General features: G+C 54.3%; 2 protein-coding genes across 4 annotated transcripts; both read left to right on the top strand.

Moving 5' to 3' along the window:
• The first annotated feature begins 2,968 nt into the window (after nucleotides 1–2,968).
• NME4 (NME/NM23 nucleoside diphosphate kinase 4) lies at nucleotides 2,969–6,281 on the top strand. The gene is made up of 5 exons (XM_040229400.1): nucleotides 2,969–3,189; nucleotides 4,704–4,837; nucleotides 5,089–5,190; nucleotides 5,287–5,399; nucleotides 5,856–6,281. Exons 1-5 carry the CDS (start codon nucleotides 3,099–3,101, stop codon nucleotides 5,977–5,979), a joined length of 564 nt encoding a protein of 187 aa, XP_040085334.1. The 5' UTR covers nucleotides 2,969–3,098; the 3' UTR covers nucleotides 5,980–6,281.
• Nucleotides 6,282–7,510: 1,229 nt separating this feature from the next.
• Nucleotides 7,511–16,073, top strand: DECR2 (2,4-dienoyl-CoA reductase 2). Of its 3 annotated transcripts, none has more exons than XM_040229411.1 (9): nucleotides 7,511–7,756; nucleotides 8,880–8,948; nucleotides 9,279–9,330; nucleotides 9,896–10,031; nucleotides 13,064–13,188; nucleotides 13,257–13,350; nucleotides 13,502–13,606; nucleotides 15,139–15,419; nucleotides 15,456–16,073. In XM_040229411.1, the coding sequence occupies exons 1-9, from the start codon at nucleotides 7,677–7,679 to the stop codon at nucleotides 15,561–15,563; spliced, it is 1,050 nt and encodes a 349-aa protein (XP_040085345.1). In that variant the 5' UTR covers nucleotides 7,511–7,676; the 3' UTR covers nucleotides 15,564–16,073. The 3 variants fall into 3 exon arrangements, with proteins under 3 accessions (XP_040085345.1, XP_040085353.1, XP_040085362.1); XM_040229419.1 differs by lacking the exon at nucleotides 15,456–16,073 and adding an exon at nucleotides 14,052–14,266; XM_040229428.1 differs by lacking the exon at nucleotides 15,456–16,073 and having other exon boundaries at nucleotides 14,052–15,414.
• Nucleotides 16,074–25,801: the final 9,728 nt, after the last annotated feature.

Genomic DNA, 25,801 nt, shown 5'->3' on the forward strand with positions numbered 1-25,801 from the left:
CCTGGAGAATCCCTGGAACAGAGTAGCCTGGTGGGCTACAGTCCATAGAGTCACAAAGAGTCAGACACGACTGAGTGACGAACACACACATAGAGTAATGACATGTATCTATCATTATAGCGTCATTCAGGGTGGTCTCATTGCCTTGAAAATCCTCTGTGCTCTGACTCTTCATCCTTTCCAGCTCCTAAGCCCTGGCAACCAGGAGTCTATGTTCACTGCAGTGCAGTGGTTTCCCCTGTTGCAGAGTGCGGGCTCTAGGGCGCACACTCTGAGATGTGGCTCATGGGCTTAGCTGCCCGGCAGCATATGGAACCTTCCTGCACCAGGGGTTGAATCTGTGTCCCCTGCATTGACAGGGCAGGTGGATTCTTAACCACTGGACCACCAGGGAAGTCCTGATTTGCAGTTTTTAGAGTATACGAAATCAAAAGGGAAATCAGACAGTACTGTAAGGGACTTCAAGGCAAGCGAGACACAGGTTCAACTGCCGGTCTAGGATGATCCCACATGCCGCAGAGTAACTAAGCCCATGGGCCACAACTACCGAGCCCAAGACCTAGAACCTGTTACCACAACAAAGAGGGGCCCCTATCTGCTGCAGCTACAGAAAACTGGGAGAAACATCAACAACCTCAGATACGCTGCTGATACCAGTCTAATGGAAGAAAGCAAGGAGGAACTAAAGAGCCTCTTGATTAGGGTGAAAGAGGAGAGTGAAAAAGTTGGCTTAAAACACAACATTAAAGAAACTAAAATAATGGAATCTGGGACCATAACTTCATGGCAAACAGAAGGGTGAAAGTGAAAGCAGTGACAAATTTTATTCTCTTGGGCTCCAAAACCACTGCATACGGTGACTGCAGCCATGAAATTAAAAGATGCTTGCTTCTTGGAAGGAAAACTATGACAAACCTAGACATTATATTAAAAAGCAGAGATATCACTCTGCCAACAGAGTCCGTATAGTCAAAGCTACAGTTTTTCCAGTAGTCATGTATGGGTGTGAGAGTTGGACCATAAAGAAGGCTGAGTGCTAAGGAAGTTTCAGGCCACCTCATGTGAAGAGCTGACTCAGTGGAAAAGACCCTGATTCTGGGAAAGATTGAAGGCAAAAGGAGAAGGGGGCAGCAGAGGATGAGATGGTTAGATAGCATCACTGACTTAATGGACATGAATCTGAGCAAACTCCAGGAGATAGTGGAGAGAGGAGCCTGGCGTGCTGCAGTCCATAGGGTTGCAAAGAGTTAACACAACTTCCTGACCGAAAAACAAGAGAAAGCCTGCAGGCAGCAATGAAGACCCAGTGCAGAAAAAAAACAAAAAACAAAAAATCCACCTTGCAATGCAGGGTATGTGGGTTGAATCCCTGTTCAGGGAACTAAGATCCCACAGCCAGAGGGGAACTAAGCCCGTGTGCTGCAAATGACAGAACCCATGGGGTCTGGAGCCCATGCCACAACTAGAGAGAAGCCCACAACAAGGGTCACAAGTGTGCAACTAAAACCCAACACAGTAAGAAATCAATCAATTAAAAAAAAAGAAAGAGGGACTTCCCTGGTGGTCCAAAGACTAAGACTCTGCACTCCCAATGTAGGGGCCCTGGGTTCAATCCCTGGTCAGGAAACTAGATTCCACACGCTGCAGCTAAAGATCCCGCATGCCACAGCTAAGAGCCAGCACAGCCAAATAAAAAAAAAATAAAAGTAAATATTAAAGAAAATACTCAGATGAAAGAAAATGAGGACATACAAAACCAAATGGAATACAGTTAATACACTGTTTAGAAGGAAATGTATAGCTGTAAGTGTCCGTACTAAGAAAGAAAAAGGATTTCAAAACAATCATGTCCCATGTTAAGACAGTGGAAAAAGCGGGTCTCTTGTATTCAGTGTTTTACTGGAGATCCTGGCTGTGGTCACCATGTTTCTCCCCTCCAGAGTTTCCAGCCAGAGCAATTCATTACTAAAATGAAACAAAAGGCATCTAAATTGGGGAACCTTGCATATACAAAATCCTGAAGAATCCGGTAAGCAACTATTAGAACTAATAAATGAGTTCAGCAAAGTTTCTGGGTACAAGATCTACGTACAAAACTCAACTGTACTTTTACACTCTTGGAATCAATAATTGAAAATGAAACTAAGAAAAAAACTCCATCCACAACACACAGAAATATATATGGGGACTTCCCCGGCAGTCCAGTGGTTGAGACTCTGTACTTTCAATACCAGACGCCTAGGTTTAATCCCTGGGGTAGAAACTAAGATTCCACACAAAGCGTGGTGTGATCAAATAAACAAATATCACAGCTTAAAAAACAAAATTTAAAGTACGTATGTTTTTTAAAAAACTCATTACGTTAGATCCCGTGGATCTCAAAGTTCAAATAGTAAGCTGCCACCTTTTAACCTGAACTGTACTATAAATGAGAATATCTGTGATTTCTGTTTATGATCAAGTCACAAGCATCGCAAGGTGTTTCAATGAAGCTAAATTCCTCCCTTTCCAGGCCAGTTGAGAATAAAGGTGGGATTTTTCCCCATCCAAATGCTTGGATGCCCTGCCGAACCTTGCCTGACCATGCAGGTCCATCCTCCCAGCTCAGGGTATCATTTCAGAGGGAGACCCAGACCCAGGTGGGAGCATCCGCGCCCCCGCAACCCCTCAGCCCAGAAGCCGGCCCTGCTTCCAGGACAGGGGTGCAGGCCAAGACGACGAACACGATCCGTGCTGGGTTCATCACCATTATTCTTTTTTTCTTCTGATTTTAACAGAAATTGACATTAGACACTTCCTAAGTCCACTCGAGTGAAACAGCGTCTGGGGGGAGGTGCGGGGCGGGGTACAGGGGGGGAGGGGGAGGAGCCCTGGCGCAGAAGCCTGGGGCCGCTTGCCCTCCCTCGACTCCTTCCCCTCCCTCCCCTCCCCCCAACCCGCCTCCCTCTCTCCCTCCACCCCTGCGGCCTCCTCCCGCCTCCCTCCTTCCACCCTTTCCCCCGGTTTCTTCCTCTCTCGCCTCCCCCTCCCTCCGCCCCTCCCCCTCTTCCCAGGACCCTCTTCCCTGCGCGCTCAGCCGGCGCCGGCGGCTGGGAGTCATGCGCGGCCTCTCCAGGCTCGCGGGGCTGCGGGGGCTGCTGTGCGGCGCGCGGGCCCTGGGCCCCAGCCTGCTCGCGCGCTCCTGCTCGGGTGAGTCCGCCCGCCTGGCGGCCACGTGCGGGGTGGGGCGGATCGAGGGGCCGCCGGCCTTTGCTGACGCACGTGCGGCCTCGGCGCGGGGGCCGAAGGCCCCGGAGCAAGCGGGCTGGAGAGTCGCGCCCCTGGGGTTCCTGCCCCGCGGGGCTCCAGCGCTCACCGCCGCCGTCACCGCTCACTCCCAGCCAGGCCCCCACGGCCCCACTCACCTCACCTTGCTCGTGGCAAGGGGGTCCGAGGGCTCCTGAGCAGGAGGAAACCAGAAGCCGGCTTTGTGCTGGCTGGGATCCCAGCGGGCCCAGGGCTCCTGCGTGGGGTCATTCTCAGCAAACGAACACTCCTATCCTGAGGCGTCTTTCCTCCCGGCATATCCCTGCCTGGAGCCTTGAAGGTATGGGGGGGGGGCGGTCATCCGCCCTAGCAGCTGGCCCTCGGGCGCTTCCAGAGTCCTGGCGTTCCAATGCTGGCAAGGGTAAATTGCCATCTTCCGAGGCAGGAGCCAGCTGGCAGTAGGCCAGGCTGGACAGCAGGGCCCCTAGGGACTGGGCTTTGGGGGAACGAATAAGGGTGGGGGCCTTCCTGCAGTGCAAGGCATTGAAGGTACATGGTGGGCACCTGATGCCTGCTCCTCAAGCCCTCCTGGGGCTGGGAAGGCAGATGCAGATGCCCCCAGGGACACTGGCTCTTCTGGACCTGGCAGCTCATCTCTTCTCCAGTTTTCTCCTCCCTCTCTGCAGGACTTAGCCACCAATCCAGGGTCTGGGCCCTTTTCCAGAGTACACTTGACCCTAGACCCAATGCCAAGGGTCAGCCTAACTCTGGAAGTGTTAGGCGGTAGGAGGGTGATGACACTGGGGGTCTCTCTGGCAGCGTCACCCCCGGAGGAGGAGGGCTGGGGCAGTGTTGACTTTAGGACACTAGGTTTCAAGTGTCCTTCCTGCCTTGAAACCCCAACAGCAGCCTGGCCAAGGAAGGTGTCGGGGAGGAGCCCTCCTGTCTCCCTGGCTGCAGACAGGGACCCCTCCCCCTTTCTCAATCCCCAGGTCCCTCTCTCTCCCTGTGACCCACCTGGTGGGAAAGTGCTTTTCACTCTCCCTGGTCCCTGCCGTTATTTCACCTCAGACCCAGAAAATGGACGCTGGGTCCCTCCTGATGTGGCAGTTTGGTGGTGCAGACAGTGTCTACGCTGGCTCCCCGAAGTACGGCAGTGAACATCAGGACTTGTACTTTCTTTCCAGTGTGGCATCTCAGGGGCACCAGCTCCATCATGGGCAGCTTCTCCCACTGCCTGCCTGGGTGGGGCCATGCCCCCTGTGACAGGCTGAAGTCCCCAGGGGCCCACCGTGCTGGACAGTCCTGGCTGTGGGCACCATACTTTTCCCCTCCAGGACTGCTCTGGTTGAGGCAAACTCTGCAGTCTAGGGGACACCTGGGTCCTGGCAGGGAACCCAGGTCCAGGAGACATGAAAGGTGAGGCCGTGGCAGCCCCGAGCCCCCCTCTTCTACAGGAGGACCCTCCTGGACCCGAGAGCGGACGCTGGTTGCGGTGAAGCCAGACGGGGTACAGCGGCGGCTAGTTGGGGACGTGATCCAGCGCTTTGAGAGGAGGGGCTTCAAGCTGGTGGGGATGAAGATGCTGCAGGTACCAGGGCTTTCGGCCTGTGGGTGTCACTGAGGGGACTGGGGTGGGGGCTGTTTTCAGCCCTGCATCAGGACAGCCTCCTTGTGCTGGCAGTAGAAGGGGAGGGGCGGGAAGTGCCTGCCCTGTGCTCCTGTAGCTGGAGCACCAGGCCTTGTCAGTGTCGTCTGCCGAGGGCCCTGAGGTCAGGACGCCACAACCACTGCCCTGGTGCCCAGTGGGGCTTCCTCTCACACATTCCCTCAATGCACCAGGCCCCAGAGAGGATCCTTGCTGAGCACTACCATGATCTGCAGAGGAAGCCCTTCTACCCAGCCCTCATCAGCTACATGAGTTCCGGCCCCGTGGTGGCCATGGTATGGCGGGGCCGTGGTGGTGGGAGGGTGGAGGGCCTTGGGTTGAGCCCTGGGTGACCCCCGCCTCTCCCCACCTCCTCTATCTCTCTGCTGCAGGTCTGGGAAGGCCCCAATGTGGTCTGCACCTCGAGGGCCATGATAGGCCACACCAACTCCGCCAAGGCTGCCCCTGGCACCATCCGGGGAGACTTCAGCACCCACGTCAGCAGGTAACACACTCAGCCACTTGGAACTGAGGCCCAGTGCCCTAGGGGCTCAGGGTGGCAGCCTGTGCCCAAGGCAGATCTACCAGGCCTGGGTGTCTTGCTCAGGGGAGAGTGAAGCCAGAAAACTTGATGGTAGCATGTCAAACCTGACGTTGGCTAGTGCAGTATTTTTCAAAAACCTTTTGATGTACACGGGAGATGATAAAGCATTCCCTGTGTTGTGTCTATGCTCTGCCATCACGGTCTGTCACCTGACTTTACCTCCAGACACCCCAGGGGTTGGCCTGGGACAGATGCTGAGGTCAGGCTGGAACCCAGTTTTCCAGCTCCTCTGTTCTTCCTTGCCCCTCTGCACCATCACCCACCTACTCCCCTAGACAGTCGGGGATCGGCAGACTGTGCCTAGGACCCCTGAGGTGCATGCTGAAGCCTGTGCCCTACCTCTGCCACTTGGCACAGGAATGTCATCCATGCCAGCGATTCCGTGGAGGGGGCCCAGAGAGAGATCCAGCTGTGGTTCCAGAGCAGTGAGCTGGTGGACTGGGCAGATGAAGGCCACCTCAGCAGCATCTATGCAGCCTGAGCACGCAGGCGCCTGCGGTCACCCCAGCATCCACTCAGGACCAGCTACCTCTGTCAATAAGAACTTGAGCTCACACCCACGCTCTGCGCATCTGTCCCAGACCACCTCCCTGTCCACCTTCTGCCCCACTCCTGCCCCAGAATGGTTGAGCCACAAACTTTATGTGCCTTTTAGTAAGCCAGCAAGGGACTGGACCAAGTCCTTTCTGAACCAAAGTGCCAGACAAGCTTTGGGGTCCAAAAGCTGGTAGTGTGACCGTCCTTTCCCCAAAGTGGGGACATTAAAATTCACTGTGCTGTGTGTGGGAGTGGAGTGCTCATTATGGCCCCTGCCATCTCTGAGGTGGGAATGAGGCCTTATGCAAAGTTGTAAGCAGCTTGAAAGTAGAAATGAAGCTTACCATCTCACATACCAGGAGATCAAGAACTTTGTTGAATGTATGAGATAGGCAGAGGTCCAGAAGCCTCCAGCCTGTAATCTGGGAGCTCCAAGCTGAGCCACAGAGCTTGTGCTGTCCCTCAAGGAGGAGCCCTAGGCAGTTGTGAACAGCAGCAGGAAGGGGTAGGCAGGGAGCTGAAGGCGCCCCGAAGGCAGAAAGGCTGGTGGCCACATTGACACTGCATATCTCTCCTCACACCCGGTCTTCAGGTGTGTCCCTAGGCACTTGTCACAGGTACTGGATACTGCATATCATTACACCTGCTGAGACCGACTGGTCCTCTCCCTGCTTTATGACGTCTTTGAGACGCTGGCCTTGGGTTCCCCGCTCAGGTTTCTCCCTGTGCCTCCACTTGAGGGCGCGGTTGAAGGGTCTGACCTTTAACTGGCCATGAAAGGGTCATGTTTGAAGCTGATCCTGGGGCTGGCCATGCGAGGAAAAGGCCTTCCTAGTTTCCCGTGATTTTCCTAGGCTCTAGTCTCCTTCCCTCTTTGCAACAGGGTAGAGAAGCACCCGGGAAGAGAAGATATTTAAATGCTAGGCGAGTCCGAAGAAGTGTTTTAAATGCACAGCAAGGCCCAAAGCGGTGAGGGAAGCCGAGAGGCCCCGCCTCGGCCCGTGAGCTCCACCTCAGCCCGGGAACCAAATGTTCCCTGTGTCCGGCTGGCCCCCAATCCAGCAGTGACGCCCAATCTTGTGAAAAGGAGTCCAAAAAGCTGAGTTTTGATTCGCGTTCACCCTGCCTCCGCCACGGGAACCGGCCCGCTGCACTGCGCCTGCGTCCGCCGCGGCGTGCAGACTGACTTCCAGTCCCAGCAGGCCGCGGGGCCCTGTGGGCGGGACGTTCATGGAGAGGCTGGGGAAGGGAAGGGGGCGGGCATCCTGGGAATGGTGTGGGTCGCGGGGGCGGAGCTTCCTGGGAAGATTGAGGACTGAGTGGACGGGGCTTCGTGGGAGTAGAGACTGTCGTGGGGGCGGGGCACTCTGGGAGCGTGAGGACCGGGGTGGGCGGGGCATCCTGGGAGGAGCGAGGTTATGAGGGGCGGGGCATCCTGGGAGAGGGGAGCGAGGGGCCGAGGGGCAAGGCACCCTGGGAGGGAAGAGCGAGGGGCCGAGGGGCGGGGCGTCCTGGGAGGAGCGAGGGACGAGGGGCGGGGCGTCCGTGTCCTAGAGAGCCTCCTGTCCTTAGAAGTCGAGGTTAGGGTTCTGGTGTCCCGGCGGGTCTCTGCTTTTGCCACCCAGGCGCGCTCTGAGCGCCATGGCCCAACCACCAGCCGACGTCAGCGAGGACGACTGTCTCCCGGAGTACCGCCACCTCTTCCATCCGGACTTGCTCCGGTGAGCGTCGCATCTGGGGCGCCCCAGGGAGCCGGGCAAGGGGCGGGGGCGCCTGCGGTGTGCGCAGCGGGGGACTGAGGTTTTCCTGGGATGTGTGAGGACCCCAAGCCTGGTGTCCAGGCTGTCCAGATGTTCGGGTATCCCAGCGATGCAAGTACTGGTGTTCCAATCTTTGTCCTGCGTGAGCATGTCCTGTTTATCGATGGGGAGGTGGGGACGAGTGTCAAAAAACACAGAGCAAGGGTCAGGAGGAGGAAGGATTAATTATTACTAGCAGCAAGTAAGGAGAACACTGAAGATTTTCCCCATAGCTGTCTCTCCGAACAGCAAATTTGGGGAGGTTTTAAGCTAAGAGTGCAAGCATCTTAAGAAGGGGTTTGGGTGGTTGATGAAGTCCAATCGTTAGTTCGTTAAAGTCACTAGTGTCAGAAAAAGTCACTATCATCATCTCAGAGGTTCCAGTTGGTCAGGTGATTGAGCACTTCAGGCTGATCTTTACCATCAAAACAGAATTGGGAGACTTTACAACCAGTATATGATTCGTATCTTGGCCATTGTTACTTCTCTTGCCTGATGACAGTTGTTAGTTTCTGTATTCTTCTGAGACCTGTCCAGGACAGCACTGTGTCCAGGCTTAGATCACAGAATGGCATAGGCCCCAAATGGCTTCTCTTATGTCAAGAAAAGCCTGCTTGTTTCTCTTTCTCCAGGAATCTGCTATCCTATCCATTTAGAGGGTGGCTGGAGAAATGTTTTGAAAACATTTCTCATTGATAGCTTTCTGCATAGAGACTTCTAGGTTGAAATCATTCTTCCCAAAGATTCAGAAAGCTGAGGAATGCCGGCCTTCAAAAGTGGCATTTCTCAAATTTGACCCAAGTGCCCAGGGCAGAGGATCAGTGGAAGAGCACCTTCCCTATCCCCATTCAACAGCAGTCCCTTACTCTTTTTATTTTTTATTTATTTAGCTGCACTGGATCTTAGTTGCAGCATATGGGGTCTAGTTTCCTGAGCAGGGGTGGCTCCTGTGCCCCCTGCATTGGGAGCATGGAGTCCCAGCCAGTGGACCATCAAGGAAGTCTGAACAGGGGCCTCTGTAAAGAGTCTCTGTTTTTTCTCTCAGGGACAAGGTGGCTTTCATCACAGGTGGTGGCTCTGGAATTGGGTTCCGGATTGCTGAGATTTTCATGCGGTAAGTAAGCATTGCTTTGTGTGCTCCATGCCCCATCTTGCTGTCTCCTCCTCCTTGGGAGGGGGCCTGGGATCCTGGGCAAAATGCCGGTCAGTGGTGGGAACCCCTCTAGTTCCAGGTCCATCAGAGAACATTTGAAAGGGGTCCTGCCACAGTCACTCAGCCCCACATAGGCCCGTGGGTCCTCTGCCAGCTGTGCCTTCAGCCCAGGGCTGATGTTTAAGCCTGAGAGACCCTTGGGGGAGGGGGCCCCTTAGATTGCTGGGCAGGAGCCCTGCTGGGTGTGTCCCTTGCGCCTTGCTGCCTCACTCCTGGTCTCTGCCTTTGCAGGCACGGCTGCCACACAGTCATCGCCAGCAGAAGTCTTCCCAGAGTATCGATGGTGAGCGGGCTCTCCTGTGCCTAGCTGTCCCTGGGTGACTTTGGGGGCCAGGAGCCTAGGCCTGGAAGGTCCTGAGGTCCAGAGGGTGATCACACCAAAACCAACCTGTCTCCCAAATATGGAGCTTCAATGGAAGTGGTCTCCAGGGATACTCTCGTATTTTTACAGAATCTAATTATCGGGTCCTGTGAAGTGACCCTTCTGTTGGGTGGTACTGTGGCCCCAGCAGAGATCTCTGGGCTCAGCAGGTTCTTGAGGGGGGAACATATCTCCCCTGCCACAGCTGGTCTCAGCACAGGGACTGGACATCAGCTGGAGCTGCTGTTGACCTGTGGCCTGGAGGGTGATGAGAGGGGAGAGGGTACAGGATGTCTTAGCGTCCACCAAGGGTTGTGGCCCTGGAGAGGGCTGCTTGGCAGCTGTGCCTCCCTGGGGTGGGTTTCAGCTGCAGACCCCAGGTCCCTGGCAGAACCTGGCTCATCATCCTCATTGGATCCTGAAGGGCTGTGCCTCCAGGCGAGGCCAGCAGGCTGCTGCCCATCTCTCTTCCTGTCTGGCTTCCTAGGCTGCGAGAAAGCTGGCTGCTGCCACCAGCCAGAGATGCCTCCCTCTGTCTCTGGACGTCCGAGCTCCCCTGGCCATCACGGCAGCTGTAGAGCAGGCCCTGAAGGAGTTCGGGAAGATCGACATTCTCATCAACTGTGAGTCCTGTTGAGCATGACTGGGGGCTTCTGATGGGTCTGCAATACCAGACCTTCCTGTTTGGAAGCCCTGGAACTGTCCTGGCTGCAGGCCACTGTCTCAGCCCAGCTGTGCCCCTCCTGGGTCCATGTAGCCATGGCTCAGGAGGATGCCCCAAGAACTAGGCTGAATCACAGAGAAGGGTCACTCTCATGTCCTGAAGCTCCTGGTTAAGGAAAAGGGAAGACACATTATTGTTTTAGTATAGTTTTATTTTTCAATACTTATTTATTTGACTGTATCAGATCTTGATGGTGGTGCTCAAGCTCAGTAGTTGGAGCTTGAAGGCTTAGTTGCCCCGAGGCCTGTGGGACTAGGGATTGAACCTGCGTCCCCTGTGTTGCAAGGTGGATCCTTAATCATTGGACCACCAGGAAAGCCCCTGTTTTAGTACAGTTTTAGATTCACAGACTAATTGAGCAGATAGTATAAACAACTACTCATACCACACTCCTGCCACACAGAACCACATAGTGTCTACTATGAATACCTTGCATTTGTTACGACTGTTAACTATAGTCTCTACTTTACATTCAGGTTCGTTTCTGCTGGAATTTCCTTTAAAACCTTACAGCATGACAAAATACTCTAGTAAAAATTAAATTAAAAAACCTAAAATTAGTGTATTATTTTCCTGCCACTGAAAAGTCATCAGCTGGGCAGCTTCAAACAGCAAGAACACATTCTCTCACAGTCTGGAGGCCAGAGATGTGAGAGCGAGGTGTGGTGGGCCGCATTCCCCCAGGAGGCTCGGGAGAGTCTGTCCGGGGCCCGGCTTGTGGCTCCTGGGGCTGCTGCCTGGCATCCCTTGGCTCCTGGCTGCATTCCTCCAGCCTCTGCTCCGTCCCTCTGTACACAGCTGTGTCCCCTTTAAGGACAGCAGTCCTTGGGTTTAGGCTACCCTATTCAATATCATCTCATCTTATCTTTTTATTTTTTTTCTGTAAAAACAAATACTTTTATTGTGTATATATCAAGCACTAAGACAGGCTTATTTTTTACTCTCAGACTGATCTGTCCATTGGATATGTTTACTCTCACTTAATAGGTTTGAAAAAACAGGGATTTATGCAGACTCTTGGGTTCGTCTGGACCACAAAATTAGTTTGTATTTTAACAGAGGTTTGTCTGATATACGCGTACACACAGGGTTAAGAAAAAAACACTGTTACTGTTATACCAGTAGTAAAAAACAGCAATTCTCCACTTCTTCTCTGCCCATCCCTGATTTTCATTCACCAGAGACTACCAATTTTAACTCTTCAGCTATTTGTTACTGTACTTCTAAGTGACAAGTTATACTGCTTTTTTTTTAAACCGACATTTCTGTATCAGATCTTGATGTATTCTCCATTACATATACACTCCTTTCCAATTCTCCTGCTGCTGCTGCTGCTAAGTCGCTTCAGTCATGTCCGACTCTGTGCGACCCCATAGATGGCAGCCCACCAGGCTCCCCCATCCCTGGGATTCTCCAGGCAAGAACACTGGAGTGGGTTGCCATTTCCTTCTCCAATGCAGGAAAGTGAAAAGTGAAAGTGAAGTCGCTCAGTCCTATCTGACTCCTAGCAACCCCATGGACTGCAGCCTACCAAGCTCCTCCGTCCATGGGATTTTCCAGGCGAGAGTACTGGAGTGGGTTGCCATTGCCTTCTCCCCAATTCTCCTAGGATTACCTAATAATTTGTTATTATTTGTATTCAGTGTTTACATAAATATGACTGACTTTATATGATGACTAACATTATTCACAGTTGAGTTAATGCAGTGTAGTTTCTGAAAACTTTTATTTTTCCTGTGGCTCATAATTGCCTCAATTTTGCTTCCTTAATTAGAAAAGAATATGCAGACGCCTAATGCGTCTCCAGACTCTCTCAAACCTGAAAACCTCTGGACCCTGTATTTATAAACACATGATAATGTATCTGTTTTCCTTTCTGAGACATTCCACCTTAACTATCTCCTTTAGGCATTTCTTGTTTGACCTCATGCTGTTCTCCTTTCTTCTCTCTTTTATATGGTTATATTTTAGCAACTTTATCATTACTCTTTAAGTAAAATAAAATGACCTCTTCCCCCATCAACAACAGACTATACCTATTAAATTCCCACTTTAAAAGACACCATTACTTTTCCAGGCACCCGCCCTGCCATCCTACCTTGTAAATTGCACTTTTACACCATCAAGGCTGATAATATTGGCACTCAACTGTGTAACCGTAATTAAACATTCTCTTAAAAAAGATGAAAACCATGAACAGCATTTACATTATGATTATTTAAATGTTATTCAATAAACCACCAAGCTTTGCGCTATGATTCGATTTCCTTTCCTTTGGCTCCAAGATTTTGAACCTCATGCTTATTAGAGCGACACTGAAATTGAGTCCACCTTCTTACACTCCAACCCTTGGTCAAAACCCTGCAGTATTTTACACTGGTTATCGGAAGGATGTGTTCCTCTTACAACTTTTTTTTTTTTCTCCACTGAAAGTTTCTGATCGTCATAGTTTTCTCTTGTGGAATGAAGAGATGTTTGCATCTCATCTTATTTTGATGACATCTGCAAAGACCATGTTTCCACATAAAGTTAAGTTTACCTGCACTGGGCTTCGCAGTTGGTGCAGTGGCTAAAGAACCTGCTTACCAACTCAGGAGACACAGGAGATGTGGTTTCGATCTCTGGGTTGGGAAGATCTCCTGGAGAAGGAAATGGCCACCTGCTCCAGTGTTCTTGCCTGGGGAATCGCATGGACAGAGAAACCTGGTGGGATTACAAAGGGTTGGACACCACTGGACACTCAAGCCGTGACAGGCATCAGGTGATGGGATACACTGAAGAGTGTATCTTTTTGAAGCACGTGATCCAACCCATAACACCTGCTCTGCCCCTCATTCAAGAGTTTGTCCGAAAGCTGAGGTTCCCTCCCTGGCCGGCCGGGACCACCCTGAGGATGCAGATGCTTTGACCGCTGTCTCCTTCCGCCTGCAGGTGCAGCCGGGAACTTCTTGTGCCCGGCCAGCGCCTTGTCCTCCAACGCCTTCAAGACTGTGATGGACATCGACGCCTTGGGCACCTTCAACGTGTCTCGCGTGCTCTACGAGAAGTTCTTCCGGGTGAGTGTCCCGAGGCCGGGGCCTCCCGGTCCTGGCCGCGCGCTCACTGCCCGCCTTGTGTGTTGCAGGACCATGGAGGGGTGATTGTGAACATCACTGCAACCCTGGGCGCCCGGGGGCAGGTGCTCCAAGTGCATGCAGGCTCTGCCAAGGCGGCCGTGGGTACAGGCACCCCCCCGGTCTGCCCGCCTGGGTTCCTCCCCGTCCCCAGAGGCCGGCAGTGTCCCAGTGAAGCTGCCCCCGCACCACTTCCGGGACACCCTGAAGGCCGGGCAGCCCTGCTTCTCCCTCACACAGCCTGCCTCCCCTGCAGATGCGATGACGCGGCACCTGGCTGTGGAGTGGGGCCCTCAGAACATCCGCATCAACAGTCTTGCCCCTGGCCCTATCAGTGGCACTGAGGGGTTGCGGCGTCTGGGTATGGCTAGCCCAGCGGATGCTCCCCCGGGCACAGGCCCCACAGTACCTCCAGGGGTGCTCCTCCCACCTGGCTGGATAGGCCTGGGATTAGAGACAAGCGCTCATGGCTCCCCGGGTGGGCAGAGTCCATCCCCAGCCTGGGGACAGTTCGCGCAGCCCTGCACGGGGCTAGGGGCCGGACTTGGGCAGCTGCCCCTAGAGCTAGAGCCCAGGAGCTGCTGGCCTTGTGAGCCGCACACAAAGGGCCCCGCTGAAGCCTCCAGAGCCTTGGCCGCGAGCAGGGACAGGCCTTGTGCTGGCTCCACAGTGGGGTTACTGGGCCCGGCCCAGGACAACACTGCCGGTGTCCCCAGCGTTACCGGATGCGACTCAGGGGAGGCTGGCAAAGGAACGTAGTGGCCCCCGGGTCCTGGGACTTGCCTGAACCTTTTCCTCTCTCCCAGGTGCCCCGCAGGCCGGCCTGAGGGCGAAGGTCCTGGCCAGCCCCCTGCAGAGGCTGGGGAACAAGACGGAAATTGCCCACAGCGCCCTCTTCCTGGCCAGCCCCCTGGCGTCCTTCGTGACGGGGGCCCTGCTGGTGGTTGACGGGGGTGCCTGGCTAACGTTCCCTAATGACGTCCAGTCGCTGGCAGATTTCTCACCCTCTGCTAAGCTTTAGGTGATGCCCCGCTCCCACCGTCACAGTCACCCGTGTCCTTGGCCCCCTTCCCAGAGAGCCACCTTGTGGCCAGGGGTCACTGTGCTGGGCCTGACGCCTTGCCCCTCAGTCGCTCATGTATATTTCTAGATGCGCTCTCGAGCACCCCGGGCTCCCTGGCTCCACTTATGGGGCGAGGCCTGGATGGTCTTGTGGGCACACAGGGCGTGGTGGGGGTGCTGGGAGGGCCCAGCCCCTGCCTCCTGGGTCCCCATCACAAGGCAGAGACAGGACTTGGACTGGCTGCTATCCCGTCGGAGGTGGTCACGGTGAAAGAACACCCAGGGCTCACAGTGTTCGGTCTCCCCCCGAAGCTGTGGTTGGCGCCGGCTTCCGGAGGGACCCCTGGTCTCAGGTGGGCCTGGTTGTAGGAGAAGTGGTGCTAGTCGGCTCTGTGGTGTAGTGGCTGGCAGACAGTCAGCAGACAGGAGTCTGAGCAAACTCCAGGAGACAGCGAAGGACAGAGGAGCCTAGAGTGCTGCAGTCCAAGGGGTCGTAGAGTCGGACGTGACTTAGCATCTGAACAATAAGATGTGTTCTCAGTCCTCCAGACACACAGAGCAGGGTGGCGGGTGGGAGCAGGGGAGGAGGCAGCAAGGCCCCAAGCAGCAGGAGGGCTTGGGTGCTGGGCAGGCCCCCCAGTCGCTGGGGTGGAGAGCACTGGGGGAGGGCAGGTAGGAGGCGGGGGGGCCACCGTGTCCGCTTCAGGAGACACACAGGTCTGGTGGCCCGCTGTCGCCCAGCCTGCCACTCACTCCCCCAGGGCTTGTAGGGGGCCAGCCTGGCGTCCCTTGGTGCCCCAGTGACCTGGTGTCTGCTGATGCTTCTGACAGACAGTGGACAGCGCGCTGCAGGGGACTGGTCCACAGCCCACTCTCAGACCGCAGACCTGCCACCCGCCCGCCTGCCCAGCCTGAGCGCCAGACCCAGCAGTCCCAGCCGGGCATCTGAAGAGAGACCTTCCTCTAGGAGCCGTGTTGCGCCCACGCGCCCTCCCCATGGCCTTGTCTGTACGCAGGGAAGCGGGGGCAGTGACCAGGCAGGGACCTGCCCATACGCTCTCGGGCGACCTGTGCTCCAGCGCCTGCCCAGGCCCCGCCCCGGCCCAACCCAGGGCCAGCGCTGCCCTGCCTGCCCAGCCCCCACCCAGGCTGGTCTTTCTCTCCTGCCTGTGTCCAGTGGGTGCCTCCAGGTTGCTCCCGCGGCCTGGGTGGAGAAAAGAAGATGTTTCAGGCCATCTTCTGCTCTCCCACTTTGAGACCTTGGCTTGACAGAAATGCCAGACCGGGAAGGCTGGAGGAGTGTGTCTGAGCACAGCCCCCAGGCCTGTGTCCTGCGTCCTCTCCCCTGGGTGCGTGGGCTGCAGACAGGACCTCTGCCGGCGCAAGTCGGGGTGCTCCCACCTGCCCTGGAGAGGACTTAGTCCTTGGTCATCAGAGGCTCACTGTCTGGACCCTCCAGGAGGCCTGGCCCCATTGTCACCCTCCCTTAGGCCCGGGGGAGGGGGATCTCTGGACTCTCAGTTGTTCCCCAGTGACACCCATTCAGGCCAAGCCCTAAGGGGGCCACTAGGATCCTGGGCTTGCTTTCTGTGCTGTTAAAAACTTCAGCATCCTTAGAGCTGTTGGTCTGCCCTCTGGCCGGACAGGTGGCTAACTGCCCTCCTCCGCACCGCCTCCCATATCATCCATTTGCATAAGCACAGGTTCTAGAGTTTTGCCAGAAAATGCATTTCCTTAAAAAATAAACGTCTTACTATAAAATTATATATTCAGTGGACTTCACGATATTTCTAGAAGGAGAAAGAGGACACCCGGACTGGTGAGCTGGGCATTGAGAGGCAGCAGTGTGTCTCCTTTTTGTTTTTTTCCTGTGAAGAGTTTACAAGATGCTTTGCCTAATGCCTGAAGCGCGCGCCCCGCCACCCCCCCGCCCGCAGATGAAGGGAGCCTAGAAGCAAGGGGAGGCTGTTGGCTCCCGGTTGGGAGAGGTGTCCTCCGAGGCTGGTCCTGGTGCTGCCACTCGCTCTGGGCTTGAGCCTTCTGCCCCAGGCACCCGCACCCACCTGAGTTCCTTCCTACCCTTGCAGTGCAGGGGCAGGGAACCCAGTGGGCAGAGGGGTCTTGCTTGCCGCTTAAACCGAGGCCAGGAGGTCCACAAGCAAGGCAAGTGGGCGCTTGCCATGGCGAGAAGGCAGGTGCCCTGGCGAGGCAGCCACAGACCCCTCGTGCCTGAGAGTTGGGGTCTGCTGTCCCCGAGGAGATGGAGAAGGCCCAGGGAGGCTGTTCCGCCAGCCATATCCGAGGGCCTGGGGCGCGGCGGCTCAGCTCCTGGAGGACGAGAGTGGCAGGCGGGTTCTGAGAGTGAGAATGAGCCTCTCATTACTGCTAGTCAGGGTTCTCCAGAGAAAGGCAGCTAGCGGGATATATATAGATCCACAGGAGGAGACTTATTATAGGGACTGGCTCATGTGACTGTGGGGGCTGAGAAGTCCCATGATCTGCCGACTGCGAGCTGGAGCCCCGGGAAAGCAGATGGCGTGATTCAGTCTGAGCCCGAAGGACCAAGCATCAGGGCTCGACGGTCCAGGGCAGAGGGTGAGGGACTTGCCCTTTCCTGTGCTGCCACTGCTGAGGGCAGGTCCTCCAGGTACTGAATCAACGCGACTTTTCCAGAAATACCAGGTGACCAGCCTCCTGGGCGTCCATCGGCCCCATCCAGTGGACCCAAAGTTATTCAGCACGGTTGCACACACCGTGAGGTCTGTCCCCCAGTCTTCATCATCTGCCTGTGGTTGTCAGCTCACCTGTAAGAAATTGGCCTCGCAGACTGTCCTGAGGTCCAGTGGTTAAGAATCCACCTGCCAGTGCAGGAACACAGGTTCAATCCCTGGCCCGGGAAGATCCCACACACTGGCGGGCACAAGCCCCACGTGCTGCAGCTATTGAAGCTGGCTCCCCCTAGGGCCCGCGCTCCGCAACAAGAGAAGCCACCACACAGAGAAGCCTGCATGTCACAACTAGAGAAAGCCCACATGCAGCAATGAAGGCCCAGCGCAGCCAGGAATAAATAAACTGCTAAATAACTTTTAAAAAAAAGCCCACTTGAAAAGATAAAGAAATCGACCTCGCTGTTCAGTTAGTCTGCCAGCCCCTGCTGTCGTCCCGCAGGTCCAGGATGGCTGTGGGGCGCTCAGTCACAGGCATGCCTGGCACCTGTCGCTTGCTGGCTGGGCTCTGGACGGGCTGGCCAGGAGGGCCAGGTGTACATGGTAACCGGCCAACACGGGACCCAGCAGTGGCACTTGAACTCGGTGGCAATTGGCAGGGAACTAGACTGTCCCCTTCTTTAACAATCTCTAAAATTCTCTTTGAAAGGTTCACTGAAACGAAGGCTCATTTCTCATGCATGAATCTCAGCTGTGGAAGCTGGTTTATAGGCCCCGCCCACTCCGACTCCACCTGCCATGGGGTGAGCTTGTATCGTACATAAACACTTCAAGCCACAGCAGAGGCTGCCCACTGCCGGGGTTCAGCCTTCCAGGCCCTGCTCCACGCTGCACACTCTGTTGAGTGAATATATGAATGACCCCAATTTGTTCACCCTTGTGTGGAGTCATGCTGGGTGTTCCCAAGGCATCGCACAGTGAACCTCAAAATTGCCTTAAATAAGCATAGTCTTGGGGAGTTTCCCAACCCACTCCTCCTGTTGCCATGGTAACCTGGTACCACACTGGCTTGCCCGTGTTTTGTCTTGGGTCACCTCGAAAGGACTGGAGGCTGTGCAGTGCTGGCTCTGGGTCCCTGGGTGGCGTCCTCCCCACTGGTCTCTGGTGGCCCAGAGGGCCCTGTGGGACCGGCCAGGGCCAGGCCACCTGATGCAGGAGGAGACTTGAGAGGCTGAGGCTGACCTTACCGGATGCGGTCCGCCCACCGTGCACACAGCCCTTTGCCTGGCGCCCTGGCTGGGGGCCAGCGTGAGCATGACTGGCCCTCCTGAATTTCCTCTCAGCCAGAGACGTGGCCTTGCTGAGTGATGCAGGGGGAGACGCTGAGCCCTGGGCAGAGTTCTTGTGTGGTCAGACCCAGCTCACCTTGCAGTGGTCAAGCCCTCACTCGGGGCTGCGTGTCCAGGCAGGCATCCTGCTCGCCCCAGACTCAGCCCTGTGGCCCAGTCATGCTGCAGCTGGGCAGCTGTGTCCTCTTGGGCAGGGCCAAGGGGCCCTCTGGGGTGGGGGCTTCTCAGACTGCAGAGAGGGTGTGGGCTCCCTCGGGCATTTCCCTCTGGGCACTTGGGCCAGTCTCTGCTGGATGCTAGAGGGGAAGGAGGGGGAGATCCTGGGACCTTCCCAGACTCCTGGGGTGGGGGATGCTCTAGAGCTTGGGGATGCAGCTGGGGATTGGGGGTCTTCCTTCTCCCACCTCCACCTGCCCTGTGAACCCCCCCTCCCCTCGCTGCCCATCTGCTCTTCGTCAGGCTCCCTGTGTGCAAGCTGTAACCCAACCCCCTGCAGAGAGAGCCAGCGTTCCTTTGGTCAGACATGGGTCCCAGTTCGGGTCAGGGTCTGGCTCTTGCTCAATAAAGGAGGCCAAGGGTTGATTTCAGGCTTCCCTTGGGGGCTCAGCTGGTAAAGAATCCGCCTGCAATATAGGAGACCTGGGTTCGATCCCTGGGTCGGGAAGATCCCCTGGAGAAGGGAATGACTACCCACTGCAATATTTTTTTTTTCCACTGCAATATTCTTGCCTGGAGAATTCCATGGACAGAGAAGCCTGGCGGGCTACAGTCCATGGGGTTGAAAAGAGTCAGACATGATTGAGCAACTAACACACACACACACACACACACAAGGGTTGATTGCATCATATGAACCTGGCAGCTCCTAGCACTTCTAGAAAATGCATGTGAGCAGGCATCCCACGTGGGTCCTGACTCACATCGGACACAATCACTAGAGACCAATGTGCAGACCAGTGTGCTGAGTGTGTGTGTGTGTGTGTGTGTGTGTGACTGCATGAGCCTTGGGTCCCCTTGCTGGCAAAACCCGAGACCCAGCCGGAGAGGGCAGAGGCTCCCTGCTCACTTTTCCATCCGACTCGACTCTTCTGTCCTAGGTGTCTTGGGGAACCAGCTTCTTCCCTGGATTTCATATTTACCTCTGCATTCTGGTTCAGGTCTCTGGGATCAGACCTACTTTACTCTGTCAGCAAACAGAGGCTTTTCAGACTCCTTAGTCACTTATTTACTTCCTAGGTGACATGTTATCAGCATGTGCTAAGTTGCTTCAGTCGTGTCCGACTCTTTGCGACCCTATGGACAGGGCATGGAGTTCATTAATTGAAGTCCCAGAGGATAACTTTATCTCCAGATTTTGGAGTATCTGGGGGGGCACCTCATCGCATGTGTACATCAGAGCATCTTGCCAAAGACAGCACTGACAGAAGTCTGCTGAAGAAGGAATAAGGAATGTCAGAAATCTACAGAGTTAACTTTTAACTCTTCCACCATCATGTGTAATTTGGACAATTTTTACCCCAAGGGAGGAGAGTGGCAAGAATCAGATCTTTACCTCTGGAAACCATGGCCTGAGGCTAAGACAGGAAGTCCTGGATCTGCGTACGAACCTCTGAGTCTGGTCCTCGGCGCCCCTCCCCGGGCACAGGTTGGGATCCTGGCTGCAGGGGAGGCTCGGAGGGTGTGGATGTGGGCACCTCGAGGACTGGAGATGCCTGTCGTCACAGGAACTGCAGAGTGAGACGCTAAGATAAGGAAAGCATCCAAACCTCGGCTGCCTCAGGAGGAGTTAAATTGTGACTTACAAACTCATGGTCTATTTTTACTCTAAGAAATGTACTTTACTAAATTTGAAAGTGAGAAAAAACCCTTCCCCCCTGAATAAATATCAGTAAACACAAGTGTGGACTGCACCCCCGGCTGCAGGAGCCGTGGAGGGTGGATGTGATCTAGATCTAAGTTGACCCTGTTCTCGGTGTGCTTACCCCATGCAAAATACTTATGTCGTTTTCAAAATCACAGATTGAAAATATCTGGCCAGCAGTTTTTGTTTGCAGCTTGATTGAGGTATAATCAGCATTTGACAGATCGTGCACAAGTGACAAGCAGAGTTTGGTGAGCTCTGACCGTCTACGTCCTTGAACCACAATCAAGAGGACAAACACGCCGGGTGCCTGCAAAGCCTCTCCTCCAGCCTGGAAAGCCCCTTGCCTCTCTCTGCCCCTCACCCCAGATTACCCAGCCAGGATGGTGGCTCAGGCCGGAAGGCCGAGGCCAGCCTTTTCTGTGGGAGAAGGTGGGACAGGCGGCAGAAATGTGGGCCACAGCCGAATTTAGAACCCTTTCTGGTGGTGCTGGGGGACAGGCTGTTTGGTGGCCCTGGTCCTCCTTGCTGTGACCCCATCACGGGTCTGCAGCAGGTCCCTTCTTCCTCTGGAATAGACCTCTGCCCTCTCCTGCTGGCATCACCAGGGCCACCCCCAGGCCTCCCTGGGGCACTGGCGTCACCCCTAGCCAGCTTAGATGCTTCCCCTTGACCTTGGGATTCCTCCTCCTAAACTTGGGAGCTCCATGAAAATAGAGTCAGGCTGCCAGAAGGGGGCGCTTTCAGGCACATACTACTCAACTGCACAGATCCCAATATTTGCCACTGTTATACTACCCCGGAGAAGGCAATGGCACCCTACTCCAGTACTCTTGCCTGGAAAATCCCATGGACGGAGGAGCCTGGTAGGCTGCAGTCCATGGGGTCGCTAAGAGTAGGACACGACTGAGCGACTTCACTTTCACTCTTCACTTTCATGCATTGGAGAAGGAAATGGCAACCCACTCCAGTGTTCTTGCCTGGAGAATCCCAGGGAGGGGGAGCCTGATGGACTGCCGTCTATGGGGTCGCACAGAGTTGGACACGACTGAAGCGACTTAGCAGCAGCAGCAGCAGCAGTTATACTACCCAGCAGCAGGAAGCAACAATTTCTCTTCGTTCAAGAACAGTCCAGCCAATGAGAGCTTGTCACAGCTCAGCCAGAGAAAAGCCGCTGCACTCTGAACTCCCAGTTTCTTCCAATGGACACTTTGTTTACAACAGCCTCTTCCAACCCCACCCCCGACTTCTCCTCTATAAAAGCGGTTCCTCGCCTTTGCTGGCCATATTTGCATGTCTCGAATTATAAATCTTTGCTGCTTCAGAATAAACCCATTTTTGCTGGTAAAATAGCCAGCTTTTTAATTGTTTTAGGGTAACACTGGCATCATGATCTCAGACTTCCCAGACTACAGAATTGTGAAAACTAAATGTGTTTTTTAACCACTCAGTATATGGCATTTGGTCATAGCACCATGAGCAGACTAAGACACCAATCTATGACGTGTCTTGCGTCAAACAGAAAGCGAAGTTTTCAAAATTAATTTTTACTAAGGTATGCAGTCCATGGGGTCGCTAACAGTCGGACACGACTGAGCGATTTCACTTTCACTTTTCACTTTCATGCATTGGAGAAGGAAATGGCAACCCACTCCAGTGTTCTTGCCTGGAGAATCCAGGGACGGGGGAGCCTGATGGGCTGCTGTCTATGGGGTGGCACGGAGTCGGACACGACTGAAGCGACTTAGCAGCAGCAGCATACTTTACATACAGTAAAATTCATTCTTTGTAGTGTACAGTTCTGTGAATTTTGACAAACACTTTCAGTTATAGAACCAAGGTATGAAACAGTTCCTTCACTCCAACTAATTTCCCTTTCCCCCAGCCCTGCTCAATCTGATTTGTGTTCCTTTACTTTTGGAAAGTTTAAAGTTTAATGTATTTAACTTCAAATCATTCTCTTTGTTTGTAGTTTTTACTCTTACGTAAGAAACGTTCCTGCTCCAAGATAATAAAGATATTTTTCAAAGTGTTCTAAAGCTTTTAAAGTTTTTATTTTTCATTTTTTCTGACCACACCTTGTGGCCAGCAGAATCTTAGTTCCCCGACCAGGGTTTGAACCTGCACCCTTGGCAGAGGTAAGTCTTGACCACTGGATTGCCCGGTGATTCCCTCACTATCCACTTTTATGTCTTTGATTTCTCTAATTATTTTTTGTATCTGGTGTCACTTCGGGATCTAGTTGTAAGATTTCTGTACAGACAACTGGCACCAACTATAGAAAAGTCAATCTTTTCTTTATTATTAGCAAAGTCACCAAGGATAAAAATAATGGGTTTGACTACTAAAAATTAAAGATTTATGTCTAATCTTCTCCAACAGAGATCACAAAGGAGTCACAAGCAGGGAGAAGATATTTGCAGTATCAAAAACTGATGAGAGATTTCCCTAAAGAAAAAGAGAACCCCAAAGAAAAACAGGCAAGTGCTACAAGTGGGCAGTTCACAGACCCTAGTTGGTCAGTCAGAGAAGGCAATGGCACTCCACTCCAATACTCTTAGCTGGAAAATCCCATGGACGGAGGAGCCTGGTAGGCTGCAGTCCATGAGGTCGCTAAGAGTCTGACATGACTGAGCGACTTCACTTTCACTTTTCACTTTCATGCATTGGAGGAGGAAATGGCAACCCACTCCAGTGTTCTTGCCTGGAGAATCCCAGGGACGGCAGAGCCTGGTGGGCTGCCATCTATGGGGTCGCACAGCAGCGACTGAAGCGACTTAGCAGCAGCAGCAGTTGGTCACTAAACATAGCAAGAAATGCTCCACCATTCAGCTAAATTCAAATAAGACAAGATGAGATGCCATTTTAAGTTTATCAGACTAGCAAAAATGGGAGAAACATATGTACTGTCCACTGTAAATTTTTGTGTTTTCGTTTTTTTTTTTTTTGAGGTGTGCATTAAATAAGAGAATATTTGTGATCAGATTTAGCCTTGCCTGTCATCCCCCTACCCCCTTGCTGTCAGTGGCCAGCTCTCACCCAGGCAGTGGAGAGGCCCTTCCCCAGGGGAGACCTGTGCATTCTTCTACTGAGGCTTCCTGACCTACTTTCCCTTTGCTCCCCTGTCAACAGTTCCGTGCTAGGAATCTGCTGAGTCACCCTGCTGGTCTTCTTTTTCCCATCTTTCTTCATAGGTCAAACGTCACCAGTGACGAGGGATTAAGGAGACCCATTTGCTTGAGAGTTCCAAAAGATAAGTGTTTATCCCAGGTACCTTTCAAAAAGAAGGACTCATAGAGGGAGGTTTTCACAGACAGTCACTCAGACCTAAATGCCAACAGATGTGAGCTGCACCCACCCCACCCTCTCCCTTCCTCTTCTGTGTACCTGTTACACGGCTAAATTAAAATGTGCATGGGGTGGGCATGGGGGAGCAGGTAAAAACGGCAGCAGGGGTGCTTCCCTCCAGCTGGTCCATCTTGAATGTTAGAGATGGAAAATGTCTATGTGGATGCTGGAGGTCCAAATGACTGACCAGGCACTTGTCACCTTTAATGTTTCAGGGACAGAGTCTCTTGAAGTGGTCCAAGCAGGAAGGTGTGTGTTCTCCATGCTGGGCTTCTGTTTGGGTACATTGGCCAGCCAAGGCATGCAGATTTTTCAAGAACTGGCACAGCAGCAAGAGAGCTGTTTCCTTGGGGGTGCAGCCCTTGCCTCATTTGGTTTCACCTCCCCCACGTTAACATCCTTATTTAAAGAGTTGACACATCACTATAACTACCTTTAAAAGCTGTATCTGGCCAAAGGCATCAGTCCAATTTCAGATTCTTTTCAAAACTGGAGATTTTTTTTTTTTTTCTGGCTGTGCTGAGTTCGATTGCAACGCACCGACTCTGCATTGTTGCATGTAGGCTATCTCCAGCTGTGGTGAGCCGGGGCTACTCTCTAGTTGCGGTGCCTGGGGTTCTCATTGCAATGGCTTCTCTTGTTTCAGAGCACGGGCTCTAAGGAGGGTCAGAGAAGGCAATGACAACCCACTCCAGTACTCCTGCCCGGAAAATCCCATGGACAGAGGAGCCTGGTAGGCTACAGTCCATGGGGTTGCACCGAGTCGGACATGACTGAAGTGACTTAGCAGCAGCAGCAGCTAGGGAGGGTGGGCTTCAGTAGCTGTTGCTCCAGGACTCAGTAATTGCGGTTCATGGGCTCCAGAGCACTGGGCTCTGTAGTTGCGGCACAGGGGCTTAGCTGCTCCGTGGCATGAGTGATCTTAGTTCTTGAACCAGGGATTGAACTCGTATCCCCTGCATTGGCAGGTGGATTTTTAACCACTGGACCGTCAGGGAAGTTCCTGGAGGTGATTTTTTTTTTCCTTTGAGTGCAGTATCTTCCTCATGAAACCATAGAGCTCTTACAAGAAACTGAGAATATAGTTTTTGGGTTGGGGGTATTCCTTCACCCGTCTTTTCCCAATGCCAGTCTCACAAACACTGGGGCCACATGCCCTGGGACTTTGTCATGGCAGATGACTCGGTTAACCAACACAGCGCTCCTCACAGTATGCCTGGAAGCAGGCTCAGCCTCCTTTGGTTCTCGCCAAAGCTGCTTATGAACACAGCCGGGGCAGTGCGTTCCCCTGCATCTTATTACGGGCTCTAAATGGAGCCTGTAATGCTACATGCACCTTGCCTGGGGCCTGGCAGCTTACGGGCTCCCATCTGCATGTCTCCACTTTTGTGCCTGCTGCAAGGTGCCTGTGTTGCTGTCTGGCTCCCTGTGTCCCCACTGACGACAGTGACATCTAGAGAAACAGATGTCAGTTGTCAAAGACTGCCGCAGCGCTTGGGAGGCCTGGCAGTACACTGGCGACGAACACTGGATAGCCTCTGGGGGGAAAAAACATTTGTCACAGATTTTAAAAACGGTCTCAGGGTTTGGCCACGCGTTCCTTCGGTCACTAGGGATGGACCGCGTTTCCAAGGCCCTTCCATACTCAGGCGGGTGTCTCCGCGCAGCAGGAGTCTGCTGGAGGTGCCACGTGCGCGTCCCCCGCCCCTTCAGGATCGCGTTCATTGCGTGTTGTGGGGGCGCTTTACGCCGGCAGCACTCAGTCCATCCGCCCCGCGCGTGGGTCGGTGACGTCACGCCCGGGTCCGCAGCCTCCAAGCACGCCCGCCTCCGGGTTCCCACCCGAGGGTAAGCGACACTGGCCAGCCTTGCGGCGCCGGAGTCTGCCTTTATACCTGGCCGGCGAGGGGCGGGGCCAGCCGGCGGCGCGGCGTGCTGACGTCAGGCCGGTGAAGGGCGGGGCGAGGGCGGTGGCGTGCGCTCCGGTACCTTAGTCGCCTCCTCGGCGTCATCCTCTTCTTTCGTGTCCTCGGGGTCTTCTCCTCAGGGTCCCCTCCACAGAGTCCTGCGCCTCAGAGTCCCGTTCCGCCCTGCCCCTCGACCTCCCTCGGCCGCCCGCCGCCGCCATGGGCCCGCGCCCGCCGCGCCGCCGGGCCGAGGACAGCTGAGGCGCGGCGCGAAGATGGGCGAGGGTGGAGCAGGGCCCGAGAGCCAGCCGGAGCAGCCCGGGCGCCCCGCGCGCGCCCGCCCGCGCCGCCGCGGGGATGCCC

The sequence above is a fragment of the Oryx dammah genome, unplaced genomic scaffold (assembly GCF_014754425.2).
Source record: "Oryx dammah isolate SB20612 unplaced genomic scaffold, SCBI_Odam_1.1 HiC_scaffold_2, whole genome shotgun sequence".
Lineage (NCBI taxonomy): Eukaryota > Metazoa > Chordata > Mammalia > Artiodactyla > Bovidae > Oryx > Oryx dammah.